The sequence below is a fragment of the Labeo rohita genome, chromosome 14 (assembly GCF_022985175.1).
Source record: "Labeo rohita strain BAU-BD-2019 chromosome 14, IGBB_LRoh.1.0, whole genome shotgun sequence".
In the NCBI taxonomy this organism is placed as follows: Eukaryota; Metazoa; Chordata; class Actinopteri; order Cypriniformes; family Cyprinidae; genus Labeo; species Labeo rohita.
Window position 1 is genome coordinate 24,045,584 of NC_066882.1, and position 25,837 is coordinate 24,071,420.

Genomic DNA, 25,837 nt, shown 5'->3' on the forward strand with positions numbered 1-25,837 from the left:
CCTATAAGAAGGCATACGAAACAGTGAGAACAGTGAAAGGAGTTTGTGTTGAAAGGAGAAGGTCAGGGGTTCGGGTTCAGAGGGGTCATGTTGAGCCCTCAACCATTACAACAATATAAGGAACCTTCCTACACACGCTTCCACAATGTTACACTTGTATGAGCACTATAATCACATTTTGAACACACATTCTGAAAAAACATTATGAACACACTGTTTGAGTGAACATTGTGAACACTCTATGAACAAACATTATAAAAACACACTTTTAACAAATATTCCGAAAAACACTTTGAGCAAGCATTCCGAACACAGTCAATGAATGTTCTGAAAACACACTATAAACAATTTTTCTGAACAAACATTCTGAATGCACACTTGAGATGAACAATCTGAACTCACTATGAACGAACATTCTGAGCATACTATGGGCAAACACTCTGAACACAAACTATGAACGAACATTCTGAATACACTACGAACAAATTTTTTTAATACATTATGAACGAACATTCTAAACACTATTGGCGAACATTCTAAAAACACTATGAACAAACTGTCTTAACACACTATGAATGAAAATTCTAAACACACTATGAACAAACATTCTGAACACTCTATGGACAAACACCGAACACAAACAATGAATGAACATTCTGAAAACTGTATGAATAAACTTTCTTAATACACTATGAATGAACATTCTGAGCACACTATGGACGAATACTCTAAACACAAACTATGAACGAACACAAACAATGAATGAACTATGCACACTATACACTATGAACAAACATTCTGAACACAGACTGAGCACACTGCAAAAAATGCTTTTCTTACTTAGATTTTTTGTCTTGTTTTCAGCCAAAATATCTAAAAATTCTTAAATCAAGAAGGATTTTCTAGACAAGTAAAAATTATTGTCTTCTTTTCAGAAAAATGTCAAAATTAAGTGAGTTTTTGCTTGAAACAAGCAAAATAATCTGCCAGTGGGGTAAGCAAAATAATCTAGTTTTCTGCTTGAAATAAGATAAGATTAGTCACACTAATGGACTTCACGCATGGTCACTTCCACAGTCAGGTTTGACACAATCGGTTAACATGAGCACAGTAAGGATGGATTTTGCACTTAAACATTTCATAGGTGTCAAGGACTGCAAGCCAGTCACTCTGTCACTATCCAGGTCGAAGCCAAACAACGCTTTTGGATTTTTGCACCATTCAAGCAAACACTCAGCAAATGTCACACGGTGTCATGAATTATTAAGTGACACTGCAGCAATAGCACATCATATTTGGTGATGCTGACTTAACATTCAACTCAGTTTCAAATCTAAAAAATGAAACCCTTAAGCACTTCTTAAAAGGAAAAAATAACAGATGCAAGCATCGCAAGGCATGCAATACATATCAGTTCCCCTCATCTAATGCGTTACCTCAGTATCTTGTCCCGGTTGAAATGGTGAAACATTTTCTTACATCAAATGTAATGAGGTGCACTCAGCGTGGGTGAACTCTCTGAACCCCAAACGAATCCACAAATCCAATCTGCAGTTCGATGCATTGTCACCGAAAAGCCTTGAATTACTAGATCCTTTCACAATGCGACAGTGATGAATGAACATGCCTCGTTTTAAATGACTCAAAAATTATGCTGAACAGTGTTTGTTTGCTTGTTTAGTTTCTTAAATTGAGTGTGGAACCTTGAAACGTCCTCAGAGATAAGATAAGAAACTATTAAATAAAGCTGTTATTTTTGTTTTGCTTGCACACAAAAAGTAATCTCGTAGCTTCATAACATTACGGTTGAATCACTGATGTCACATGGACTATTTTAATGATGTCCTTATTACCTTTCTGGGCCTTGAACGTGGTGGTTGTGTTACTGTCTATGGAGGGTCAGAAAGCTCTTGGATTTCATCAAAAATATCTTAATCTGTGCTCTGAAGATGAACAAAGGTCTTACAGGTTTGGGACAACAATTAATACCAGAATTTTCATTTTTGGGTGAACTATCCCTATAAGAAAACACAATATTTTCAGTCACCTTGGAGAACATTGGCTCTAATCCACTGAAACTCTCACTCTCTATCGGTCTCATCAGATCGAAACGATTAAAAGTTTCATTGATCATCCTGCTTTGGTCCTTAAGTGAGGAACACTATTTCTGACAGTGCAGGAGAGGAATATTTTAGTCTCTTAAATAAATGTTCCATAGTACGAAAACTGACAATTTTATACACAAAGAACACACAAATGAGATCTCTTCAATCTCTCAATTGCTTCTCCTAGACAGTAATGAGATTAAATTCTCATTAGATATCTAGCAAATCTCTTTAGGTCTAAATGCTGGTTGTACCAAGGGATCATGTAGTGCTGAAATCGTATAAATGAAATCATATTGATTACAAATGTTGGTGCATTACCTGCTACCCAGACCATGATCAGTATTTCTGTCCAGGTGAATTGTGTGGTCTTGACTCTGAAGATCTGGAGCGGGTGGTCAGTGACAGTGACGTTGGGAAGGGTGGTGATGCCTTCAAACCGATCGGATGCGTTGAACACCAGCAGACACAGGAAGATGATAAAGGAGGCTGCATGAGCAACGAACTTCATAAAAGGACTGCGTAGTATTTTGCCAAGCTGAGAAAACATGAAAAAGATCAATAAATATGAATAACAAACACAAACTCATGACACTGGGGAAAAAAATAACGTTTTACACACAATTTTTATTCAGCAATTGCTTGTAAATTTCCACAAATAATTACAAAGAATTGGCAAGTTACACACTGAATTAAATGTGAAATTTGAATCAGAAAGACTGACATAGTGTTTTTTTCAAATGCCAATAATCTTTGTTTTATCAACAACGAAAGAATTTACAGTGTAGCTTTGCATGCATCTAAAACATGGCAGACACTGTAGATAGCAGTGTTATTTTATTATCACTGATATACTATTATAGTTTTCATTGATATTTTAAAACTGTTTTATTTTTATATTTTGCATTTTCATTTTAATTTTGAAGTTTTAGTAATTTTTTGTGTTTTTGTCATTTTCAGGAGTTTAGAGGTATTTTAATGTTTTTTTTTTTATTTTAAGTAACAAAAAGGTTTTTTTTGTTTTGCTTTAATTTTTATTGTAGTTTTAGTTAACTATAATAACCCTCATAGCAACAAAAAAGTGACTTCACAAAGTTGACATCTGCAAAGAAAATAGACTGTACTAATAAATACAGAGTGTGTGTCTACATTGGTAGTGTAAGACCCAGACATGTTTTGATAGTTTTTAAATGTTTCTTACCTTACTGCACGGGGCAAACCAATACCCCACAGCTAGCAGAGGAAGTCCCAGCGCCACCACCAAAACCACCAGACACTTCACTGCGATGGTTTGCTCGCGAAGCCCGGAGAGATTCTCATACCAGATCGTCAACAATTGCTGCTGACAGTTCGGATGAGCCACAAACTACAGAAACAGAGACAGTGGTATAATTTCATTATGGTATAATTCATCTGTGCTAAAGTAAGTATGTTGGTAGCACGTTACTTATAGCCTTTATGTATCATGCATATTTATTAATAATGTACATTGTAAAGCATTATATCTTTTCATGTATAATTACAGGTGCATTTCAAAAAATTGGAATATCATGAAAAAGTTCTTTTTTTTGTAACTTATTTAAAAAAACTGAAACTTTCATAAATTCTACATTCATTACATGCAAAAGTAAAACATTTCAAAAGTTTGTTTTAATTTTGATGATTAGAGTGTAAAGCCCATAAAAGTCAAATATCCAGTATCTCAAAATGTTACAATAATTACTTCTGAGTTTCATTAAATATCCATCCCTACAGTATAAATTCTGGGTATCTCCTGTTCTTTGAAACCACAATAATGTGTAAGACTGCTGACTTGGCAATGGTCCAGAAGACAATCATTGACACCCTCCACAAAGAGAGTAAGTCACAGAAGGTCATTACTGAAAGGGGTGGCTATTCACAGAGTGCTGTTTCAAAGCATAATAAATGCAAAGTTGACTGGAAGGAAGAAATTGGGTAGAAAAAGGTGCACAAGCAACAGGGATGACCACAAGTTTGAGAAGACTGTCAAGCAAAGCTGATTCAAACACTTCGGAGAGCTTCACAAGGAGTGGAATGAAGCTGAAGTCAGAGAGTCACCACGCTCAGACGTCTTCAGGAAAAGGGCTACCAAGCCATTTCTGAAACAGAGACAACATCAGAAGCATTTTACCTGGGCTAAGGAGAAAAAGAACTGGACTGTTGCTCAGTGGTCCAAAGTCCTCTTTTTAGATAAAAGTAAATTTCATGTTGAAATCATGATCCCAGAGTCTGGAGGAAGACTGGAGAGGCACAGAATCCAAGTTCCTTGAAGTCCAGTGTGATTTGTCCACAGTCAGTGATGATTTGGGGTGCCGTGACGTCTGCTGGTGTTGGTCCATTGTGTTTTGTCAAGTCCAAAATCAATGCAGCCGTCTACTGGGAGATTTTGGAGCACTTAATGCTTCCATCTGCTGACAAACTTTATGGAGATGCTGATTTCCTTTTCCAGCAGGACTTTAGCACCTTCCCACAGTGCAAAAACCACTTCCAAGTGGTTTGCTGACCATGATATTTCTGTGCTTGGTTGGCCAGCCAACATGCCTGACCTGAACTCCATAATGAATCTATGGGATATTTTCAAAAGAAAGATGAGAAACACTCAGTCCAACAATATAGACAAGCCAAAAGCTCAATAGTGCCTCAGCAGTGCCACAGGCTGATCGCTTCCACGCCACACCTCACTGATGCTGTCATGTGTAGATTCCTTGTTACATCTGCAATTGATTGTTTGTTTTAAAGCATTATACTTTCTAAAGATATAGCAATGAATAAAAATGTATTATAATGTACTGTCTATGTTTACAATTATTAATGAAATCATTCTATGCATTATAAAGTGCATAAATTAAAAAAAGGCTTCAAATAGTGAAATGCAGGCTTGAACTCTCAAAGAGACTTCTTTAAAAAAAAAAAAAAAAACATAAAAATCTTCTTTCCTTTTGACTAGTATAATAATTCTGTTCAGCAAGGCCCCAGTAAATTGATCAAATGACAGTAACGACATAATGATAAATTCACTGTTTAACATTTCCAATAGGATCTGGTATGACCATAAATACTGGAATATGGCCTTTTTAAAAAATATAACTTTGTTTGCGACAATGGCGTCTTGTAAAGTTTGCTCAAAATGTCACCATAGCAACAATCCATGGGTATGTCCCAGCGCACCCATAACTCGTCTGAGCTGAATGGTGCACAAACGAGTTCTGTTCATTATTATGTTACATGGAACCACTGAAAAATACACTGGACAGGAAGGACAATAAAGAAAGATTGAAAGCAGTACAGTGGTCCAGTCCTGCTCTCAATTATTCAGCAGATCCTTCACGTTTGATGACCATTCAAAAGCTGTGCAGTCTGACAAAATACAATTTGCAAATAATTTCAAATTAAATGATCTCAAATGACATTTTGCTGAAGCTATTGCTTCTTGTTTAGTCAAAATGCTTAATAATTTTGCTCGTTCAGTTTTGCTGGCATGGAAATATCTTTGAAGAGACAATGTGTGGTTGAAGTCAGTAAAATGTCTGAAATGGCACCAGTTTTTTTAAGAAACATTTTTTCCTGTAAGAGTGTTAATGAGAAGTTTTGCTACCAAAGTTCGCGAAACCCCTTTCTATTCCACGGCAGTGTCAGAGAATCCAACACGTGTTTTGTGGGCCACGTACACAAAACGGCATCTCCCGTGTGCCTGCCGTTCTCTATTAAGGTAGTAGGTTAATTAATTTGTGTCCTGAGAGAATAACAGGTGTTAATTTCACGCCTGTCCTATAAACCTCTTCCTGCCATAAATTATGAGGCTCAGAATAAATGACTTGAAAATACATCCACATAATTATATGAAAGAATGTGAACTCAGGACGACAGAATGGCTATGAATAACAGACCACAATTAGATTACTCAGAAGAGACGGAGAGAGAGAATGAAATATCTTAGAATGGGGACAACCAGTTTTAGTTCTTTCCATTTCATTCAACCCATATTTAGCATAGTTAATATAATATACTACATTCATGTATTATCAGCACACTTTATGACAAGCTTACTGTGCTGAACAAAATTAATGTCACAATAATTCATTCTAGCAGGTATATTGCGTCCCATCCAATCAGACAGCACCAAAATAAATGTTAACACTCTGTCTAAATAGTTTAAATCCCCGGAGAAGCACCAGAGACATTATTGTCATTCACTAAACTATGGCTGTCTTCTCCACGATCATCATCTGTGGCCCGCGGCGGCCCTTTCACCCCTGTCATTAGTAATGAGCCTCTGTAGAGCTACAGCGAGAAGCGTTTGATCCTCTGCACTGAGTCAATGAGTGCGGCCTGCAGGGACAAACCGGCTCATTACAACACAACTATCAGTGTCAAACACATCTCTTTCACTCTCCTTCAGAGAAATATGATGCTTGTTAAAGTCTAAATGTCTGAAACAGTGCTGTGGAAGTGTTTGTGTTTGGATTCCCTACGCCCCGCCACAGCTATGACACATAGGGCCTACTGTACAAGTAAATGGAGGAAAGAAGATTTATGAAAGCTAGAAGGAATAATAAATCTCTTATGCGGGTGGATGTTAAACCCACAGTAAAGCTTACAGGAGGGATGAGTCATAACTAGAGACCACCAGAACACCTTAGCAACCATTTAAACATCCTAGCAACCATATTATATAAAAGAAATGTGAACTCAAAATATTTGTAATAATTTTAAATAGCACTATAACAAATGGTTGAATCGAGGACCTTCAATTCGTTGATCCCCATTTAAGTCCACTATATGGAGAAAAATCCTGGAATGTTTTCCACAAAAACCTTTATTTCTTTTCGACTGAAGACAGAAAGACATGAACATCTTGGATGACATAGGGGTGAGTGAATTATCAGGAAATTTTCATTCTGGAGTAAACAAATCCTTTCACTGATGCCGATGCTGCTGCTGTTTCCTGAATAATGTCACAGCAAGGTCATGCAGCATGGTTTTGATTTTGGTAGATGGTCTGAGATCATTCACTGTCTCCTGGTGTGCGTGAGATCCATTGGTTTTGTCGAGAGCAGCCGTTGGGGTTTGGTGTTTCTGCTGATAAGTAAATGCTGCTTGGAGGGAATCCAAACGGTGGTGACAGACCATTGAAATTGTTCCCAAGGTGTTGTCTTCCTCTCAGGTTACGCTCACATAAAAATGGTATGAGCTTCCAAGAGCCTGGCGAAGCTCCAATCTGATCAGGGTGCACAGGTTTGTATTTGTCTGCTATAATGCCAACTAACTTACAACGCAGTCATGACTCAGAATGCACCAGAGAGGCCAATTATGTCCTTGAAGAACAGTTTCAGTCTCTCTCAGCATATCTCTCGTCATCACATTTGTCCAGTGCGTCACTTAATTTCTCTCCTTATTTAGACAGAAAATAATTTTTCCACTGCACAACCTCAGGAACCAACTACTGTCCAATATTATTCATGCACATACATTCATGGCCAAAAATACCGGCACCCTTGCAATTCTGTCAGAAAATGCAACACTTCCTCATAAAATTGTTCGAACTGCACATGTTTTGGTATTCATGTGCTTATTGTTTTTGTTTGCACTGCAACAACACACAAAAAAACAAAACAAAAAAAAAAATTGTATTTAGACACACCTGTGGCATATAACAATATAGTAATTACACTTGCAAACAGTTAAAATGGAGAAAAGTTGTGTATCACACTAAGCATGGAGAAAGGAAAGAAGTGTAAAGAGTTGTCTGTGGATTTGAGAGAAAAAAATGTGGAAAAACATGAACAATCTCAAGGCTACAAGTCCATCTCCAGAGATCTTAATGTTCCTGTGTCCACTGTGCACAATATCATCACGAGGGTTACAGCCCATGACACTGTAGCTAACCTCCCTGGACGTGGACGGAAGAGTAAAATTATTGAAAAATTACAACGAAGGATTGTTCGTGGATAAAGAGCCCAGATTAACTTGCAAACAAATTCAAGCTGATCTACAGACTCAGGGTACAACAGTGTCAGCTCGCACTATCCGTCGCCATCTGAATGAAAATGGACGCTATGGTAGGGGACCCAGGAGGACACCACTGCTGACACAAAGGCATAAAAAAGCAAGATTGGAGTTTGCCAAAACTTATGTGACAAAACCACAATCCTTCTGGGAGAACATACTGTGGACAGATGAGACAAACGTAGAGTGTTTTGGTAAAGGACATCATGGCACTGTTTACAGAAAAAGCAAAGAGGCCTTCAAAGAAAAGAACACAGTCCCTATAGTCAAACATGGTGGAGGTTCAAAGATGTTTTGGTGTTGCTTTGCTGCTTCTGGCACTGGATGCCTTGACTGTGTGAACGGTATCATGAAATCTGATGATTACCAAAGAATTGGTCACATGACTAACATGCAGTCCATTTAAATAACTAACCACTTGATTACTATTCTTCAAAACCTTTGAAGAATGTAATGACTGCAGTACGCTTGAACCAAACAAATATTTCTTGTTTGAAGTGACAATACAGAGCCATTCACATCGCTGAAAGTAAACAATCGCCCACGGCGTGACTTTAATCTAACAGGCTGCACTTTCTCAGGCATGAAAAACTACACAGCAACCATTGAATTAATCATCGTAATGCGGACGGTTGACTCTAAACTCATTTCCTAACGCAACCCAGAGCCTCACACTCCACGTCCTCCTGGGAGCATTTAGGGCTCTTGAAATCTCATCTTTAAATTACACTTTATGTCAGGGTGGCTGCGTTAAGGCTGTGCGGCGCTGGAGCTGTTAGCCTGATTAACGCTTCGGCGGATTGCGTCCCTGACAGTGTGTTTGTGTGTTTGAGAGATGCGGACAACGTGTGTGTCCGGTGATTAAACAAAGTCAGTATAGAGGATTATTCACACTTTCGAAACAAAATACATGTGATTAATTGCGGCCTTCTTAATCTACTTCTCTCTGCATTTTGTCATTACGTTCTCAGTGAAAATCCAAGACATCCTTCACCCAAATATCTCAGGCAGTGTAAATCAAAGCAGCTTTGACAAACACCAACCCACGTCAGTCCTAAATAACATTTTAGCAGATGTGCTTTGCATAAACACTCATCACAAGGTCATTTTGTAACTACATATTAAGGTCAGCAATCTCCAGGGATGCATATGTCAATATGAGAAGTAAATTGTGTTTATGAGATTCATCCATTTATGCTGCATTATATTGCTTTGAGCGTTTTTCCACACTATAAAAAATGCTGGGTTCAGCCAGTTGGGTCGTTTAAATTTTTTATTTTTTTTTTACCCAGGTGCGGGGTAGTTTTTCTATAACTAAGTTTCTGGGTAATTTTTAACGCTGGGCTATTTTTTTCTACACAACTGCTGGGTTGAGCCTGTCTCTGACGAAACAATCCAGCTGCTGAGTTACAGTCAGAGCGCTGGCTTTTTCAGTCCTTTACAGGAGAGAGCGGTTCTCAGCACCACTGATTCGGTGCACTTCTTCAGTGAAATAAAGGTTTGTATACATTTTATTTTATTTATAAAGTCTTTACTGTGCTGTAAATTGTATTATTTTACGCAACGCAACATAAGAACGAGATGTCAGTCAGCTGCGTCAGCAGTGTTCACTTTGCATGATGGAAATGCCTTTTGCCCTGCATAAAATAAATGGATTTTATTTGTTCTATTAGTACTGAGTTTAATTTAATTTGATCGTAAAATAAGTTCTCTAATGTCAGTACTGTTTGTTTATAGGCAGGTTTTAGAGTCAGTCACGGCATCTTTCAGCTACGAGTGAAACACAAGGCCACGGTCTAAAGTTCGCAGTTACCCTGGCAAACAGCAGCTCAGATTTCCGCAACACACCGGCATGAGAATTAGTGCTATTTCTGTAAAGCGATTACAGAAAATGGTTGAATACTTTAAAATTAAAATGCTACTTTAAATTGTTACATTTCTAATGCCTAAAACGCTTGTTAAACAAGTTTAAATGTACGTAACATTGTAAACTATGCTGTATTCACCCAGATAAATTCCATTTGTCTTGTATTTTGTCCGTGTGTTCTTGCTTAATAATAAATGTTCATCTTTTGATTATTGCTGTTGCCTCTAGTAATTCTGTGTGTGTTTTTGTAAGTTCCAGTCCATTTTAAGCCAGCAATATAATCATTTTCAAACAATAGTTGACTTAAATAAAATAACCCAGCATGTTTGGTAAAAACATTTAACCCAACCAGCTGGGTCAAAATAACCCAGCATGTGTTCTATCCAGTGTTTACCCAGCGCTAGGTTGCCAAATAACCCAAGTTGGGTTGTTTTTAACCCAGCATTTGTGAAGTGTATGCATCGATTAACTCTGAATGCACATCCTGCAGCAAAGTAAATACACCATTAATTATTCATACCCATTTTTGTCAGAAATCAAATTGATAATCAGTATTGTTTTCTTGTTTCCCTATAAAATAAATCAGCTAACATGTCCTTCTCTATGCACTGATAAACTTTGAATACTGCAGCAAAATAAATAAATAACAGAAAATATACTTTCGTTCAAAGTTTTGGATAAATTAAGATTGCATATTTTTGAAAGATGTCTCATATGCTCACCAAGGCTGCATTTATTCAATTAAAAACGCAGTGAAAACTGTAAAAATGTGAAATATAATTACAATTTATAATAACTGTTTTCAATTTGAATATATTTTAAAATGTAATTTATTCCTGTGATGCAAAGCTGAATTTTCAGCATCATTACTCCAGTCTCCAGTGTCACATGATCCTTCAGAAATCATTCTAATATGCTGATTTGGTAATCAGTAATTATTAACTATTATTGGTACTTAATTATTAGTAATAGTTTTTATAGTTATCAATGTTAAACAGCTTTTGATGAATACAAAGTTGAAAAGAACAGCATTTCTTTGAAATAGTTTTGTAACATTATAGATGTCTTTACTGTCACTTTTGAACAGTTTAATGGCTGAATAAAGTATTAATTTATTTTTTTCCAAATAAAAATGCTATTGCAGAAAGCTATTTCTGTATTTTTGATTAAATGAATGCCTTGGTGAGACTTCTTTCAAAAACATAAAAATATCATAAAATATCAAAAACATAAAAATGTCGAAACATTCTTAAAAATGCAGTGTAATCTCTGCATTGGCATCAATTAGATGGACACTTGCCTTCTTAACTTCGTATTTAATGGCCAGTTTGACCCGGCTGAGCAGGGAGCGATGATGCTGGCCTTCCTCGAGCTCGGCGGATATATCTCCGTTCAAGATGGCCTCCACTTCCTCCGTGTCCCTGCACAGATCCAAAACGCCAACCACAAAGTCTTTACACTGCATAGACAGCTTCCTGTAGTCATTCTGTGGAGAAGGAGAGAAAGAGCAAAGAAGGTTTGTTTAAACATTGTAAAACAAGAGCTCACGGTCCACAGGGGCCTTTCAGGTGAAAAGGTTGTCAGGCTTGAACAACCACTGCAACATCTGACTCAAGGGTATCAGCGGGAGACAGAGTATTTGTAGGAATCCATCAGACTCCAAACACAACACCACTCAGGTCTAATCTTTTGGAAAGAGGATGAATGAAATGTTCTGATCTAGTTTATTTAGGAGATTATGCCAAGATTTGCCAATATTTCAAAAGGGAGTTTGTGATTGTAATGACTGTGACATTTACGGAGCAACTGCAATTATCTTCGGTTTTGGCTAAAGCGATGTTCTCTTCTGTTCCTAGAAAATGTATTTGTCCTTGAATAGCAAATGAGTCATTCAGGTGACGGACTGTTCTTCTGTTTGATATCAAAACATTACTGTCACTACAAAACAAATGCTTTCAGCTGGTGAGTGACAAAACCTGATGTGACCCCAAAAATATTTGGACGTTTAAATATTTATTTATGCCATTTCTTTAGCTAACAACAAATCAAGTATTTGGATCTGCATGTGTCAAATGCTGCAGGACCTTTTCTCTTCATTAACTTCAACATTTTCTTCATTTGTGAAGTGTCAGTGTGTTCAGCTGGTGTTTTGATGATTTTTAGTGGATGTATGTTCACACAGATCACACAGATGTCCAATCAGGGGATGAAAATCTGCTGAAAATGTACTCACCCTCAGGCCATACAAGATGTAGACGAGTTTGATTTTCATTGGAACAGATTCAGAGATATTTAGCTTTACATCATTTGCTCACCAATGTATCCTCTGCAGTGAATGGGTGCCATCAGAATAAGTCTAAACAGCTGATAAAAACATCACAACAATCTACAAGTAATCCAGACCACTGCTGTGAATTGAAAAGCTGCGGTTTTGTAAAGAAAAAGACGTCTTGTCTGAATCAGGAGAGAAATATGCACAGATCAAGAACCGTTTACAAGTGAAAACATGTGGGTGGATTTTCATATTAGAGGGCAACAGGGAATGGACTTTTTGACTGGAAGAAGCATTATTATGGTTTATGGACTTTAATCAGAATCAACAGTTTGAAGTTAAAGTGTCTTAATCATGGATTTTTTTTCTACAAACATGCAACTTTTCGATTCACAAGACATTAATTGATGGACTGGAGTAGTGTGGATTATTTGTGGATTATTGTGACCTTTTTATCAGCTGTTTGGACTCTCATTCTGACGGCACCCATTCACTACAGAACCACTGGTGAGAAAATTACTTAAAGGAGAAGTCCACTTCCACAACAATAACTGACAGAGAATGTACTCACCCCTTGTCATCCAAGATGTTCATGTCTTTCTTTCTTCAGCTGTAAAGAAATTATGTTTTTTGAGGAAAACATTTCATATAATTTTTCTCCATGTAATGGACTGATATGGTGCCCCGAGTTTGAACTTCCAAAATGCAGTTTAAATGCATCTTCAAACGATCCCAAATGCAGTTGTAAACGATCCCAGCTGAGGAAGAAGCGTCTTATCTAGCAAAACGATCGGTTAATTTTATAAACATAATACAATTTATATATTTTTTAATGTCAAGCGCTCGTCATGTCTTACTCTGCCTGGACTGTTTTTGTTCTGTTTTACATTTTTTGTTGAGGGTGTTTGCTCTTCTTTGCATGTTCACTTTGCAAAGATTGGGTCGGTACTTCTGCAGTGATGTAGGATGATTTTGAAATGATTTTTGGAGTTGAGGGAGAAAATAAGATTGGAGTTTTTCGACATACCCAAACTGTCTTGAGTCAGAATACACAGAGTTCAGGGAGAGCAAGACAAGATGAGCATTTGAGATTAAAAAGTATTTAAATTGTATTTTTTAATGAAAGTAACCAATCGTTTCGTTAGATAAGACCCTTCTTCCAAGGCTGGGATCGTTTACAACTGCATTTGGGATCGTTTGAAGCCGCATTTAAACTGCATTTTGGAAGTTCAAAATCGGGGCACCATATCAGTCCATTATATGGAGAAAATCCAGAAATGTTTAACTCAAAAAACATAATTTCTTTACAGCTGAAGAAAAAAAAGACATGAACATCTTGGATGACAAGGGGATGAGTACATTATCTGTCAATTTTGGAAGTGGATTTCTCCTTTAATGCTAAATTTCTTTGATAAAGAAACAAACTTATTCCCATATTCGTTGACCTGAGAGTATATTTTTCAACAAATTTTCATTTTTGGGTGAACTATTTCTTTAAAGATTAAAAAATAATCTTTTTTTTTGTTAAATCTTTGCTTGTAACATCCATATATCTAATGATTTTAGACATTTTCATGTGTTTCTTAGGTGTCCAAATAATTTTGGGTCCACTGTAAATATTTTATGTTGTTAGAAAACTCTTTTGAACAGAAAAAGTTCATATAAACATAAAATGCATCACACCATAAAACAACGGAAAATGGTAAGCCAACATGAAATCAAAATTCAACCTATTTACTTCCATAACACTGGGTGTAATGTAAATAACAAACTGGTGCATATTATTTCACAGAAAAACAAAGAACCTTTCAAAAAAAATCTAATGAATTACATAATTCAGAAATTAGTTTCCTTTTTAGCTAAAAATCATTAAAAATCATCACCGTCACCGTCAGGGTTTCAAGAACTCCAGCTATGTTTCAGTCACCCTGTTTTTATGCACATTTTGAAGTATTTTATCAGAAACAAGTGATGGAAATGTCAAATTTCAAAAATAATTTAGTTTTTAGCTAAAAATCATTAAAAAACATGGTCACCATCAGGGTTTAGAGAGGGGAAACTCTAGCTATGTTTCCATCACCCTGTTTATATGTGCATTCTGAAGTTTTGCATTAGAAACAAGTGATGGAAACCAAATCTCACTTGAGGTGGTTTTTGACTAATGGGAGAAGAAAATGCATTTTCCGAATAAATTCTTCCACGCGCACCAAAAAAATCATGTGACTTTGCGCTATGGGACGGGATAACCTAACATTGCTCATTGCACAGCATCTGAAATGTTGTTATGTATGTCTTAAATTCCCGAGCAAAGTCTGTTGTTAAAGTATTTCTATATAATTGCCTCCCAGAACTGTCTTACATGACTGCGTTCCCAAACAGCAGGCATCCGCCTCCGAAAGCACTGACCGCATTTATTGTGTTTTGTCTGCTCTCTCTGAGGTGCAAGTATTTATTATATAATACATATTCTCCCACTTTCCTTAGTGATATTTAGTGCCAGTTTATCGGGAGTGACAAATTTGGTCTCTTTGACTCGGTGGAGGAAAATGGTTTTATGCGATATTCCAATTTTGCACACAATTCACAATTTTGGATGGAAACCTTGATAGTCTGACATGCAACAACCAATTTTCAGTACACAGATCAATTTTTGAAGTCCCAGCCTGTATTTTTGTCTTTAAATAACCAGTGTTAGGTCAAATAGGTTGTGAATGTAATTTCATGTTGACTTTAATGCAGCTTTGAAGAGAATTTGAAAAGATATTAAACACCCAAAGCTCATTTGGGTAAAATGTTTCAAGAACAGCATGCCAACAGTTTTCACAAATGAAAAATGAAAAACAAAGAAGTGATGGAGTCTTAACACGTAACTATTTCCCATAGCAACAAAGTGCAACTCTAGAAGAAGATCCTGGTTATTGATTCACTTGACATGACTAGCTGTTTCATGAGAGTTGGGTTGTTTATGTGAATCATCCTAACTTCTTCATGGCTGAATTATTAAACTGTAGCACCATAAATCTTTTACCATGAGGATAATTCAATACTTGTTAACCTCAGATGCACTCAACTCATGATGCCGAATGGTTATTTGCTTCATTTAAAAACATTATTGACAGTACTGAATAAGCATAATCAAACAGCGTGCAGTCCTCCGCAGGGTTCACCTGATAGACATCAGGTAGACGTCATATCAGTGTGATCTCCCAGCACGCACTGCTGCTGAGGTTCTGTTTAAAACATTACATGCTGTGTGCTTTATTGTTCTCTGTGGGAGAATATTATACCTTCTCACACCACCAGGATGACAACAAAACCACTGTTCAGCATAAGAAAAACAATATTACTGACCATATGTTACATGAGAATCAGACACCAGATGTCATCTATCATCACACGTATGATGGGTGTACAATAGTCGCGTGTGACAATGCGACATTTATTTGCTCGATAAGACAAAACATAAAAGTAAACACCAAGAACTAAAGTAATATTTAGATGCATCTCTCAGAAACATGTCAAGGTCATATTTCACTCCAAAATCAAAAATCAAAAGGTAAGAATATAAAATATTACATTTAAAATACTATGATTAAATATATAATTACATAAAATGTATGAAATTTTTCATAAAGAAAATGGCGTTTAATTTTAGGACCATTAACTTTTTTTTTTTTTTTGCAATTTTGCAATTTTGCATTATTTTTATACTGCAGCAAATCGAGACTTCCATTTCTCTCCAAAATCAATAGGAAAAAAAATAGTTATACCACCTTTATGTTGATTTAAATACAATTACAGATACCAGATAACATGACATATAAATACATTTTTCTTTAACTTTACAACAAGAGATTTGCATAACAGAAATGAGGTCTATTTTATGGTTCTAAGAAAAATCTTAGTTTTCTTTATGCATAATATATTGTTTTTCATTTCGTTTGAAATATGACCTCTCCTAGACAGTTTTTGTGAGATTCACACATTTATGCATCATTATCTTATGGTTCTTTGTGCATCAGTGAACTTTGAATACATGAGTTCTGCAGCTTAATAAAATACAACAATAGATTCATTCTGAAATAAAAGCTCTTGTACTAATGCAGAGCTGAAGAGAGATCTCAGTTTATCTGAAGTGAATCTCTGGCTCTGCACTATACTGAACATGTCTCACTGCTGCAAGAACTGATAGCGATTCAGCGATTCGATTGTCCAGACAGACAAGCAGACAGGCCAGCCTTAACATAAGAGCTGAATCAGCAAGCATGACAATTAGTTACTGTTAGTCTGAGTTAGTGAAAATTATGTAGTCAAATATATTTACCAGAAAGAAGCCATTTTGCTGCGATGTCTCTTTATTACGGTTCTTTTTATCCTGTCGACGGCGGCAGCACACACAAACACACACACGCAACACAAGTTAAAAATGTTGTTAAAATGGAGATAAATGTTAAGATAAGTGATGCAAACATAAGATGAACTCTGATTCTGTGAGAGTCTGGAATGGAGAAGGAAATTTAAAGTTTGACATATAATAAAATGCAGCTTGCAACTGGCCGCGTTCACACTGCAGGTTCATTCAAATGTGATATCAGTAACAGTTTTCAGTAACAGAATGATTCACGTATTAAATCTGATTCAAATCACAAACATTTTCACTATCATTTCATGAATATTTTTAACTGATTCATCAAAACCAACTTATTGGAGTCATTTGTTCATGAATGAGACATCATGGTTCATGCTGTGACACAATTAAGATGTGATTAACTAATGCAGCCTGATAAAATGTTAAATGACACAAAATATTTATATACAGCAGTGTGAATCAGGAGTGACTTCAGTATTATTTTTATATGCAGTGCAATAATTATGATTAATTCGCTCTTATATTTAAAAGTGGATGTGACTCCCAAAACTTTGCAGTGTGTACATGGCCAATTAAAACCATTATGCAAAATGTTTAAGGAAAAATAAGTCTGGTGTAGAACCAAAACATTCACAAACACATTTAAATAAAGTGTTTAAAGTAAAAACATATGGTGCAAACTTGTTACAATTACAGTCTAGAGTTAAAGATCATTTTTTTAAATCTTTTTGACTGATTCATCAGAACCAACTCATAAGAGTCATTTGTTCATGAATCAGATAACACAGCTGTGTTTGTTGCTGTGTCACTTTAAATAACAAAACTACATTTCTATGCACTCAGTTTTTTTTCTTGACTGTATTTAACATTGTTGAATGAAGTGTGAATCAGAAGTGACTCCTTAGTGCCACATTTTTAACAAGAATATTACAAGAATAAAGTCGTAAGGAAAGGTCTAAATATTTTGAAAATAAAGTCGAAATTACGAGAAAAAGTCGAAATATTTTGAGAATAAAGTTGAAATTACGAGAATAGTCAAAGTTAAAATGTTCTGACACTAAAGTTGAAATATTTTGAGAATTTAAATCATATAAATGAAAGTATAATATTTTGAGAGTATAGCCTATATTGCGCATACAAATGACCTGGATTGAGAGCACCGGGAGAAGTTGCCAGGCCACCGACATTTATTTGAATATTGTTGCGCCTGAACGGCTGCATCATCTTACTGGGATGAGGAAGAGTCGATTTTAGAGACTTAATATCAAGAATATGATATTTATTAACAGACTGAACAGGAACAACTTTTTTAACATCAGCTCACACACCCTTTGTGACTTTCCTTTGGGGGGCTCCGAAGCTCTCTTATTTAACCATTTTTAATACAACAAATATATTTGGGATTATTAGCAGAAATCATACCATGTGTCATACTCGTGGGGACAGTATGCTTGAAAATAATATTTCATGTCTTTGATTGCATTGTTATTTGTAGTGCGCCAACCCCCCAATAGCAATAAGCTTTGTGCATTTGGTACTTTTAGGCTAGAATATACTCTCAAAATATTATAATACTTTAATCTTGTAATTGCTATGAATTAATTATCATAATTTTGACTATATTCTCAAAACAATTCGACTTATATATATTCTTGAAATATTTTGATTTTAGTCTCAAAATATTTTGACTCTATTCTCATAATTTCGTTTTTATTCTCGAAATATTTCGACTTCATTCTCGTAATACTTCCACCTTAATCTAGTAATTTTGGCTTTATTCTCTAAATATTTAGACTTTATTCTCATAGTATTTCAACTTTATTCTTGTAATTTCGACTGTATTCTCAAAATATTAAAACTTTAATCTCTTAACCGTTTTAATTTTTTAATGTGGCACTAAAACGCCATCGTCCACAAGTGAGTTTAAGATCATTTTGAATTTTTAACTGATTCATCAAAACCAACTCATTCGATTAATTTGTTCATGAATCAGATAACACAGTTCGCACATGTATAATTACAATTTGCAGTATAATAATTTAGGAAATTCGCTCTTTCATAGCGGTTGGTCCCAAAACATTGCAGTGTGTACGCGGCAAATAAAAAAACTATTTTGCAAATTAAATGAAAACATTAAAAACAAATAAAAAGCCATGTTATTAAAGCAAAAACAAAAGCATGTTAATCTAGTTCCACAGTAGAGCCCATCCTACCTTAAACTCTTTTTCAATGTTGGCGAGTTTGGCAAGCTCATTGCTCAGCTCCAGTGCGGTCAGGACGGGGTCTTCGCTGGACAGAGAGAGATAGGCCGGACTGGCCAGTCCACGGTACGCATTTATCCTGGACCGCGAGTGGCTGAACGAGTCTTTCCTCTGCTTCTCCGTGCAGTCGGCGCATTTGCAGAAGTAGTCGTGCGGCCGCTCAATCCTGGCGCCCTTCATCAGCAGCATGTGCACGACCTCGTATTTCTGGCAGTGGGCGGCCAGGATGATAGGTGTGATATCGGGCGAGAACCGCGTGCCGTCCTCGTCGTATGAGTAAAAGTCGTCGTCTTGCAACTCGCAGGGGCTGCGGGTGAGTCGTTCGCCACCAGCGAAGGACGGATGTCCCAGCAGGGCCTCCACGATACGCACGTAACCTTTAGAAATCGCCAGCAGGAGCGCATCCCCGACACGGGCCAGGTTGTCTCGCCGCAGGAGCAGCTCAGTGACCTCCAGGTGTTCGTTGCCGACGGCCAACTGTAGCCCATTCTGTCCCATGTAGTCGACGCAGTTCACGTTGAGCGTGGGTGATTCTTCCAGCATCTTCCGGACTACCGGAATGTTGCCGTACTCCGCTGCGTCCAAAAAGCGTTCTTCCTCCGCCGTGAGGCTGCTGCCACGGGCGTTGAACATGAACGCCGGTCCGCGAACCGCCTGTCGTCGGCCCTTTTCCCGCGGTAGGGTCATCCTGCGATGAGGGAAAGTATCTGAGGATTTCCTGCAATTGAAAAAGAAGTATTTTTACCTTGTGAACATTAGTCAAGCTCATCCAAGTGGAAGTGACTTTCTCTGCACTTGGCTGCTTGATTTTATCTCACGCCTTTGACAAATTTCCAACAAGTTGACTTTCTCACTGAGAGCTGACAAGTGGTTTATCAACAGGGACGGGGTCCCACAGGGACGGAAAGCAGAAGGTGATTCAGGCCGGACGGTCCTGCTGAAGGCGAGATCCCCCTCTGGTTTTTAATAGCTTTTTAATGAAACGCAACAGATGCCACAATCAGACCACAGGTGAGTGTCTTATTGGAGTGACGTCTGTGCTCAAATCAAGCTGACTCATGTTTAGTGAGCACTCGGGGTAATGAGAACATAAAGTGACAACAGTAAATGAAAGTGAATGGGGTTAAAGGAGAAGTCCACTTCCAGAACAACAATTTACAAATAATGTACTCACCCCCTTGTCATCCAAGATGTTCATGTCTTTCTTTCTTCAGTCGTAAAGAAATCATGTTTTTTGAGGAAAACATTTAAGCATTTTTCTCCATATAATGGACTGATATGGTGCCCCGATTTTGAACTTCCAAAATGATCCCAGAAGAGGAAGAAGGGTCTTATCTGGCGAAACGATCGGTTATTTTCATAAAAATAATACAATTTCTATACTTTTTATTGTCAAACGCTTGTCTTGTCTTGCTCCTCCTGAACTCTGTCTATTCTGGCTCAAGAGAAAAACTCAGACCATACTTTCTCCCTCAACTTCAAAATCGTCCTATATCACTGTTTTACCTTTTTGTTAAGGGTGTTTGATCTTCTTTGCATGTTGACTTTGTAAAGACTGGGTCGGTACTTCTGCATTAAACTTTTTTTTTTTAATCAAATGAAAATTAAACCCTTTTATTTATTTTTTTTTTTTTTTTTGCCCAACAAACAGAGGTTTACTGTTAAAATTAATACATGGAATAAAAATTTATAATAATAATAAAAAGTTTTAATACTAATTGTAGTATTTTTTTTCTACAATTAAGTGGTTAATCTTGTAGTAATATTTATTTTTATCATTTAATTGTTTTATTTAAATTGGGCAGAAATAGGAATATATAAAGACATACATTTTACTGTACAAAAGTAATACAAGACAATATTTCTGTTACAAGTTAAATTGTACTTTTATTTTATTTTTTATTTTTATCTAACACAATCAAAAATATATATAAAAATCGATTTTTAAATAAAGAAATTTAAAGAGGATTATATAAATACAGACGTGTATTTTTTAAAAAAATATTTGAATATGTAGTTATTCATGAATATATATTTTTAAATTCCTTAAAATATGATTTAAAAAATTATAATGTATGCACACACACACACACACACACACATATGTAGATATCTATTTAATTTTTCCATATTCTGGTGTCCTAAAGGGTTAGTTCACCCAAAAAAGAAAATTCTGTCATTATTTACTCTCCCTTATATCGTTCCAAACCCGTAAGACCTTCATTCATCTTCAGAACACAAATAAAGATATTTTTGATGAAATCCAAGACCTTTCTAATCCTGCATAGACAGTAACGCAACTACCCCATTCAAGGTCCAGTAAGGACATTGTTAAAATAGTTCATGTCACATCAGTGGTTCACCCGTAATGTTATGAAGCTACTTTTTGTTTGCAAAGAAAACAAAAATAACTTTTTTCAACCATTTCTTGTCTTAACTCTTCTCTGAGGACATTTCAAGGTTCCACACTCACTTTAAGAAATAAAAACAAGCAAACAAGCAATGTTCAGCATTATTTTTGAGTCATTTAAAACGAGGCATGTTCATTCATCAATGTCGCTCTGTGAAAGGATCTAGTAATGCAATGGTTTTCCCAGGCAATGGTTCATCCTTAATTTTATGAAGCTATGAGAATACATTTCGTGCACAAAGAAAACATATATAACAACTTTATTTAATCATTTCTTCTCTTCAGTGTCAGTCTCCGCTGTGCTGGAGCTGGCATTCTGCCATATATCTCTCTTAGTTCATCTTATATGAGTATATGCTGGTTCAAATACGTTAGGCTGGGCAAAACACTCCTTCCTCTCCTTGCAAACTGACACAAAGAAAAGAAATTGTAAAATAAAGTTATTTTTGTTTTCTTTGCTCACAAAAAGTATTCTTGTAGCTTTGTAACATTACAGTTGAACCACTGATGTCACATTGACTATTTTAACAATGTCCTTACTACCTTTTTGGGCCTTGAACGTGTCAATTGCGTAACTGTCTATGCAGGGTCAGAAAGCTCTTGGATTTCATCAAAAATATCTTAACTTGTGTCTGAAGATGAACGAAGGACTTACAGGTTTGGAACGACATGAGGGTGAGTAATTAATAACAGAATTTTCATTTTTGGGTGAACTACTTCTTCAAATCCACTTGTATTAAAATCCTCCAACACTGTTTACTGAGTCATATTAATGCTGTATTCATTTAAAACAAAATTCTTTGACTGACACCTTACACCACAAACTTATCTGCTTTAATACAATATAATCCTTAAACAAAAGCACAGTGTCAGCGAATGTAATAAACACATGAAAATAGAATCAAAAATGAATAACCACAGGCAAATGAAATTGCATTCTTGTGTACTCTTATTAAACCAACTCATTCAAGACATCAAACGACTTCAGCACAAACCTTATTTACATGCATTACCTGGTGATAAAGCAGGGTGTGAGTAAATTAACACAGAAAGAGTTTGTTTAATTTAAGGGGTGAATTTGTAGTCTGAAACGAGATGGACCCCGTCTCCACTGCAGGATTTACTTGAGCGGGGAAATTCATTTCACACAGCCCGGGTCCCTGGAGCTCCAGACGCCCACGTCACCAGAGGCCAGAAAGGAGGGGAAGCATTCAACTCGAAACTCTCCATGCAGACACTTCTACCATGCCAATTCAATAATCGCAGAGAGCTTGGCCTCCACTAAAACCCCTCAACTAGCAAACACAAACATGACTTAAATCTGCTCTGGACTGAGGTTAAATTCCCTACTGCATCTTGTAACCAAAAATGTGAAATTCTTTTATATTTGAGCTTTTTCTTTACATTTCAACAATTTTCCAGGTCATGTATTCTCTGGGAATCAAACTCATGACCTTGGCATTTACTTGAGCTTCACCTCAAATCTCATTAGGTTTATAAAATGCATTTAGCTTTTGCACAAGAAAGCATGTTCTTATCAGAATAGTTTTGGTAGTTGGTTAGCCCGGAATTTATGGAATTGGTTGGTTGGGTGTTCAAATATCATTCTTTTTGATAATGCTGGTGTAAAAGGTCACCCGTGGTAAAAAAAACAAACAAAAAAAAATGACCAAAGCTATCAGAAATTCCTTGTTGAGTCAAAATACATTTAGAGAAAATATGGATGAGGAAGCAGAAAATGTGAGCTGAAGCTATTTCTGTTCCTCTCATTAAAACACCTTCTCCATTATCGTGAAAAATGGATCGATTGGTATAAATTATGCAGCTGGTTGTTAATCAGGTGCAAAAGTGAGTGTTTAAACATGCTTATAAGCTTATAATATGGAAACGTGTCTGTGACGTACACGTTCATCATCGCTCGGCAATGCTTCATACACACACTTCCAATCAAGACTAAGGAAGGCTATCTGTCATTCTGCAGGCCGCAGCTCTATTTATTCAGAAAGAACACGCTGTCTGTGAAACGTAAGCATCTGTGGGTATTTCAGATTCTGGACAGCATGTGCACAGCACATCCACCGCTAATGAGATGCATCAGTCACACAAATGGTCATTTTGACTCAGTGATGTATTGTAGACCATTTCCAGCTCTGAATTAATTATCATGTATATCCTGAAAAGCAAATGTCAACATTGAGGTTTTAAATCAAGATGTAAATTGGCAGGCATCGTAATTCATTAGTGCCTGGATTTTACTATATTATTTATCACCCATGTACTTTACTTATGCTTCTGCAATATTTGTGCTACATGAACGGTACATGTGTTGTACCTTTCTTATTGATCAGACTTGTGATTTTGTCTATATATATATATATATATATATATATATATTATTTTAATAACTAAGCATGTATATAATATATGTATATGTAACTTACATACAAAGCTTGTGCTTGTACTAAAATAACCAAAACTGAATATATATATATATATATATATATAAATTACCTGACTTTTGCACAAGAAAACAATTTCCTTTGGAGTTTTATGATGAGGTATTTATTTTTTACTAAATATTTGTCATTTATTTTGTTATTTTTATTTTTAACAGTGGACATATCATGTGGACATTTCATTTTACAAACATGAGCTAGTTAAATATATACTGTACCTTGCAGGCCATGTTAATTGCTTTTGATTTGATCAAAAGCAACTTACATCGCCTGCAAGATACAGTTTTTTTTTTTTTTTTACCCCAAAGCAGCAGGTTTTCAAGGTCGATAAAACACAAAGTCTCAAATAAACTGATGGAGGCAGCTATTGATACCTTCATGACCTTAAGCTACCAATCAAAATCTTAGAGATTGGATAAAATAATGTTTAATAGCTTTCTCTGATGGTGGAAATAACATTTGAAACATTTTGGAATAAAATGGCCAACTTTTTGTGCCTTGTATAAGCTAGCATGCATTTCATGTGCTATATTTTAGAGATATTTACCTGGATTTTTCTTTGTTTTCTCACACATTACACTTCTGATTAACTTTTGAAAAAAAAAAAAAAAAAAAAAAAAAAAAAAAAAAAACTAAATAAGCCCAACTTGTTCACTTCAGGTAGAGAATGCTTTTTTAAAGAAAATGCAAATGAAGACTAAAATTGATGATGTTTATTTTACGTTTTTGTACACATTGTGTTTAAAAATGCCCCCAAGGAATAATTTGTCAGATTTAAGTAATTTGTGGAGACAATCTGTCACTACAGTAAACCCAAACATAAATTAATCTTAAGTGGAAAATTGACCTCCCACTAGGTGGCGCTTTAAGTTTCATATCACAGCTTATATTAGAAATTAAAAATAAACATCGATTAACATTTCACTGCCATTTCTACAACTTAATAATTAAAAAAAAAAAAAAACGCTTGCAGTGACGTTTAACAGAACTGTTTCAGCAGGAACAATGACTTAAATTCATCTTTATGTATTTTAATTTAAAAAAAAAATAATGAGTATTTATCGTTTAAGAGATGACTATGAAACGTGATATTTTAAGCTAATGTTTTACTCAAACAAATACACATAAATCTAATTTACTATACTTTTCATGACACTAAAATGTTTTATTCTGCCTTTTAACGCGTTGTGTTTCATTTCACTGCTTTATCACTGAGATCAAAGACGTTAGTGTGAGTTTGTGGAGTTGTATGAGCACTCACATGTTGTACCGGTAATATCCCGATGATTCTCTGACCGTCTTGACGGATTTCAGGTGATGTGCGTCCACACCGCCGTTCTCCTCTTTCCAGCACTGCTCATCTTCATCCTCAGAAAACGACACTCTTTTCTGGTATCTGGATCCTCTGCCTTTCATGGACATCCAGATAGCGGCTGTGAGAGCTGCTCCGGGACTCCAGCGCTTCTCACTGCAGGTGATGCTCTGACTCCAGCATCAGGATCGGCGTGTGTGCGTGTGCGAGAGAGATGAGAACAGCAGGAGACTGAGAGGAGAGTCCAGCAGCCCTGCCCACATCCAGCAGCCCTCATTATTAATAAGACAAACCGAGGTCACAGGGTAGTCATGTGTACTAAATTAATTTTTTTCTGAATGAGTTCACTACTAGAGATTTTTTTTAAAGCGTTTAGAAAAATCTAACAAAATTGTAAAGTGTTTTGAAACAAACACTATTAAATGTTATCATCTGTAATGCTATACTGTATATAAAATAATGCTAAATTATTTTAAGAAAAAATATATGCAGGCCCTATATATACATATATTTTGCATAGATTTAAAATATTTTTTACATACAACTATATGGGCCATTCAAACTGTGCAAACAGTCTGCTGTCCCACAGAAAAAAAAAAAAAAAAAAAAAAACATTTAAAAATAAAAAAAAAAAACATTTAAAAATATTTGAAATATCAGTAAGCTTAATATATATATATATATATATATATATATATGTGTGTGTGTGTGTGTGTATATACATATACATACACACACACACACACGTCTGGTTTATT

General features: G+C 36.0%; 1 protein-coding gene across 2 annotated transcripts in view; it reads right to left on the reverse strand.

Moving 5' to 3' along the window:
• trpc3 (transient receptor potential cation channel, subfamily C, member 3) overlaps positions 1-25,310 on the reverse strand; it is a 45,284-nt gene extending 19,974 nt beyond the window's left edge. Inside the window, exons 1-6 of one of the 2 annotated variants that reach the window (XM_051127042.1) lie at positions 25,029-25,310; positions 18,854-19,619; positions 16,596-16,646; positions 11,300-11,485; positions 3,307-3,471; positions 2,427-2,643 (exon numbers count right to left, since the gene is read on the reverse strand). In XM_051127042.1, the coding sequence (XP_050982999.1) occupies positions 2,427-2,643; positions 3,307-3,471; positions 11,300-11,485; positions 16,596-16,646; positions 18,854-19,619; positions 25,029-25,189 (1,546 nt within the window). In that variant the 5' untranslated portion in view covers positions 25,190-25,310. The remainder of the gene's footprint in view (positions 1-2,426; positions 2,644-3,306; positions 3,472-11,299; positions 11,486-16,595; positions 16,647-18,853; positions 19,620-25,028) is intronic. The other variant, XM_051127043.1, reaches the window with a different exon arrangement.
• Positions 25,311-25,837: the final 527 nt, after the last annotated feature.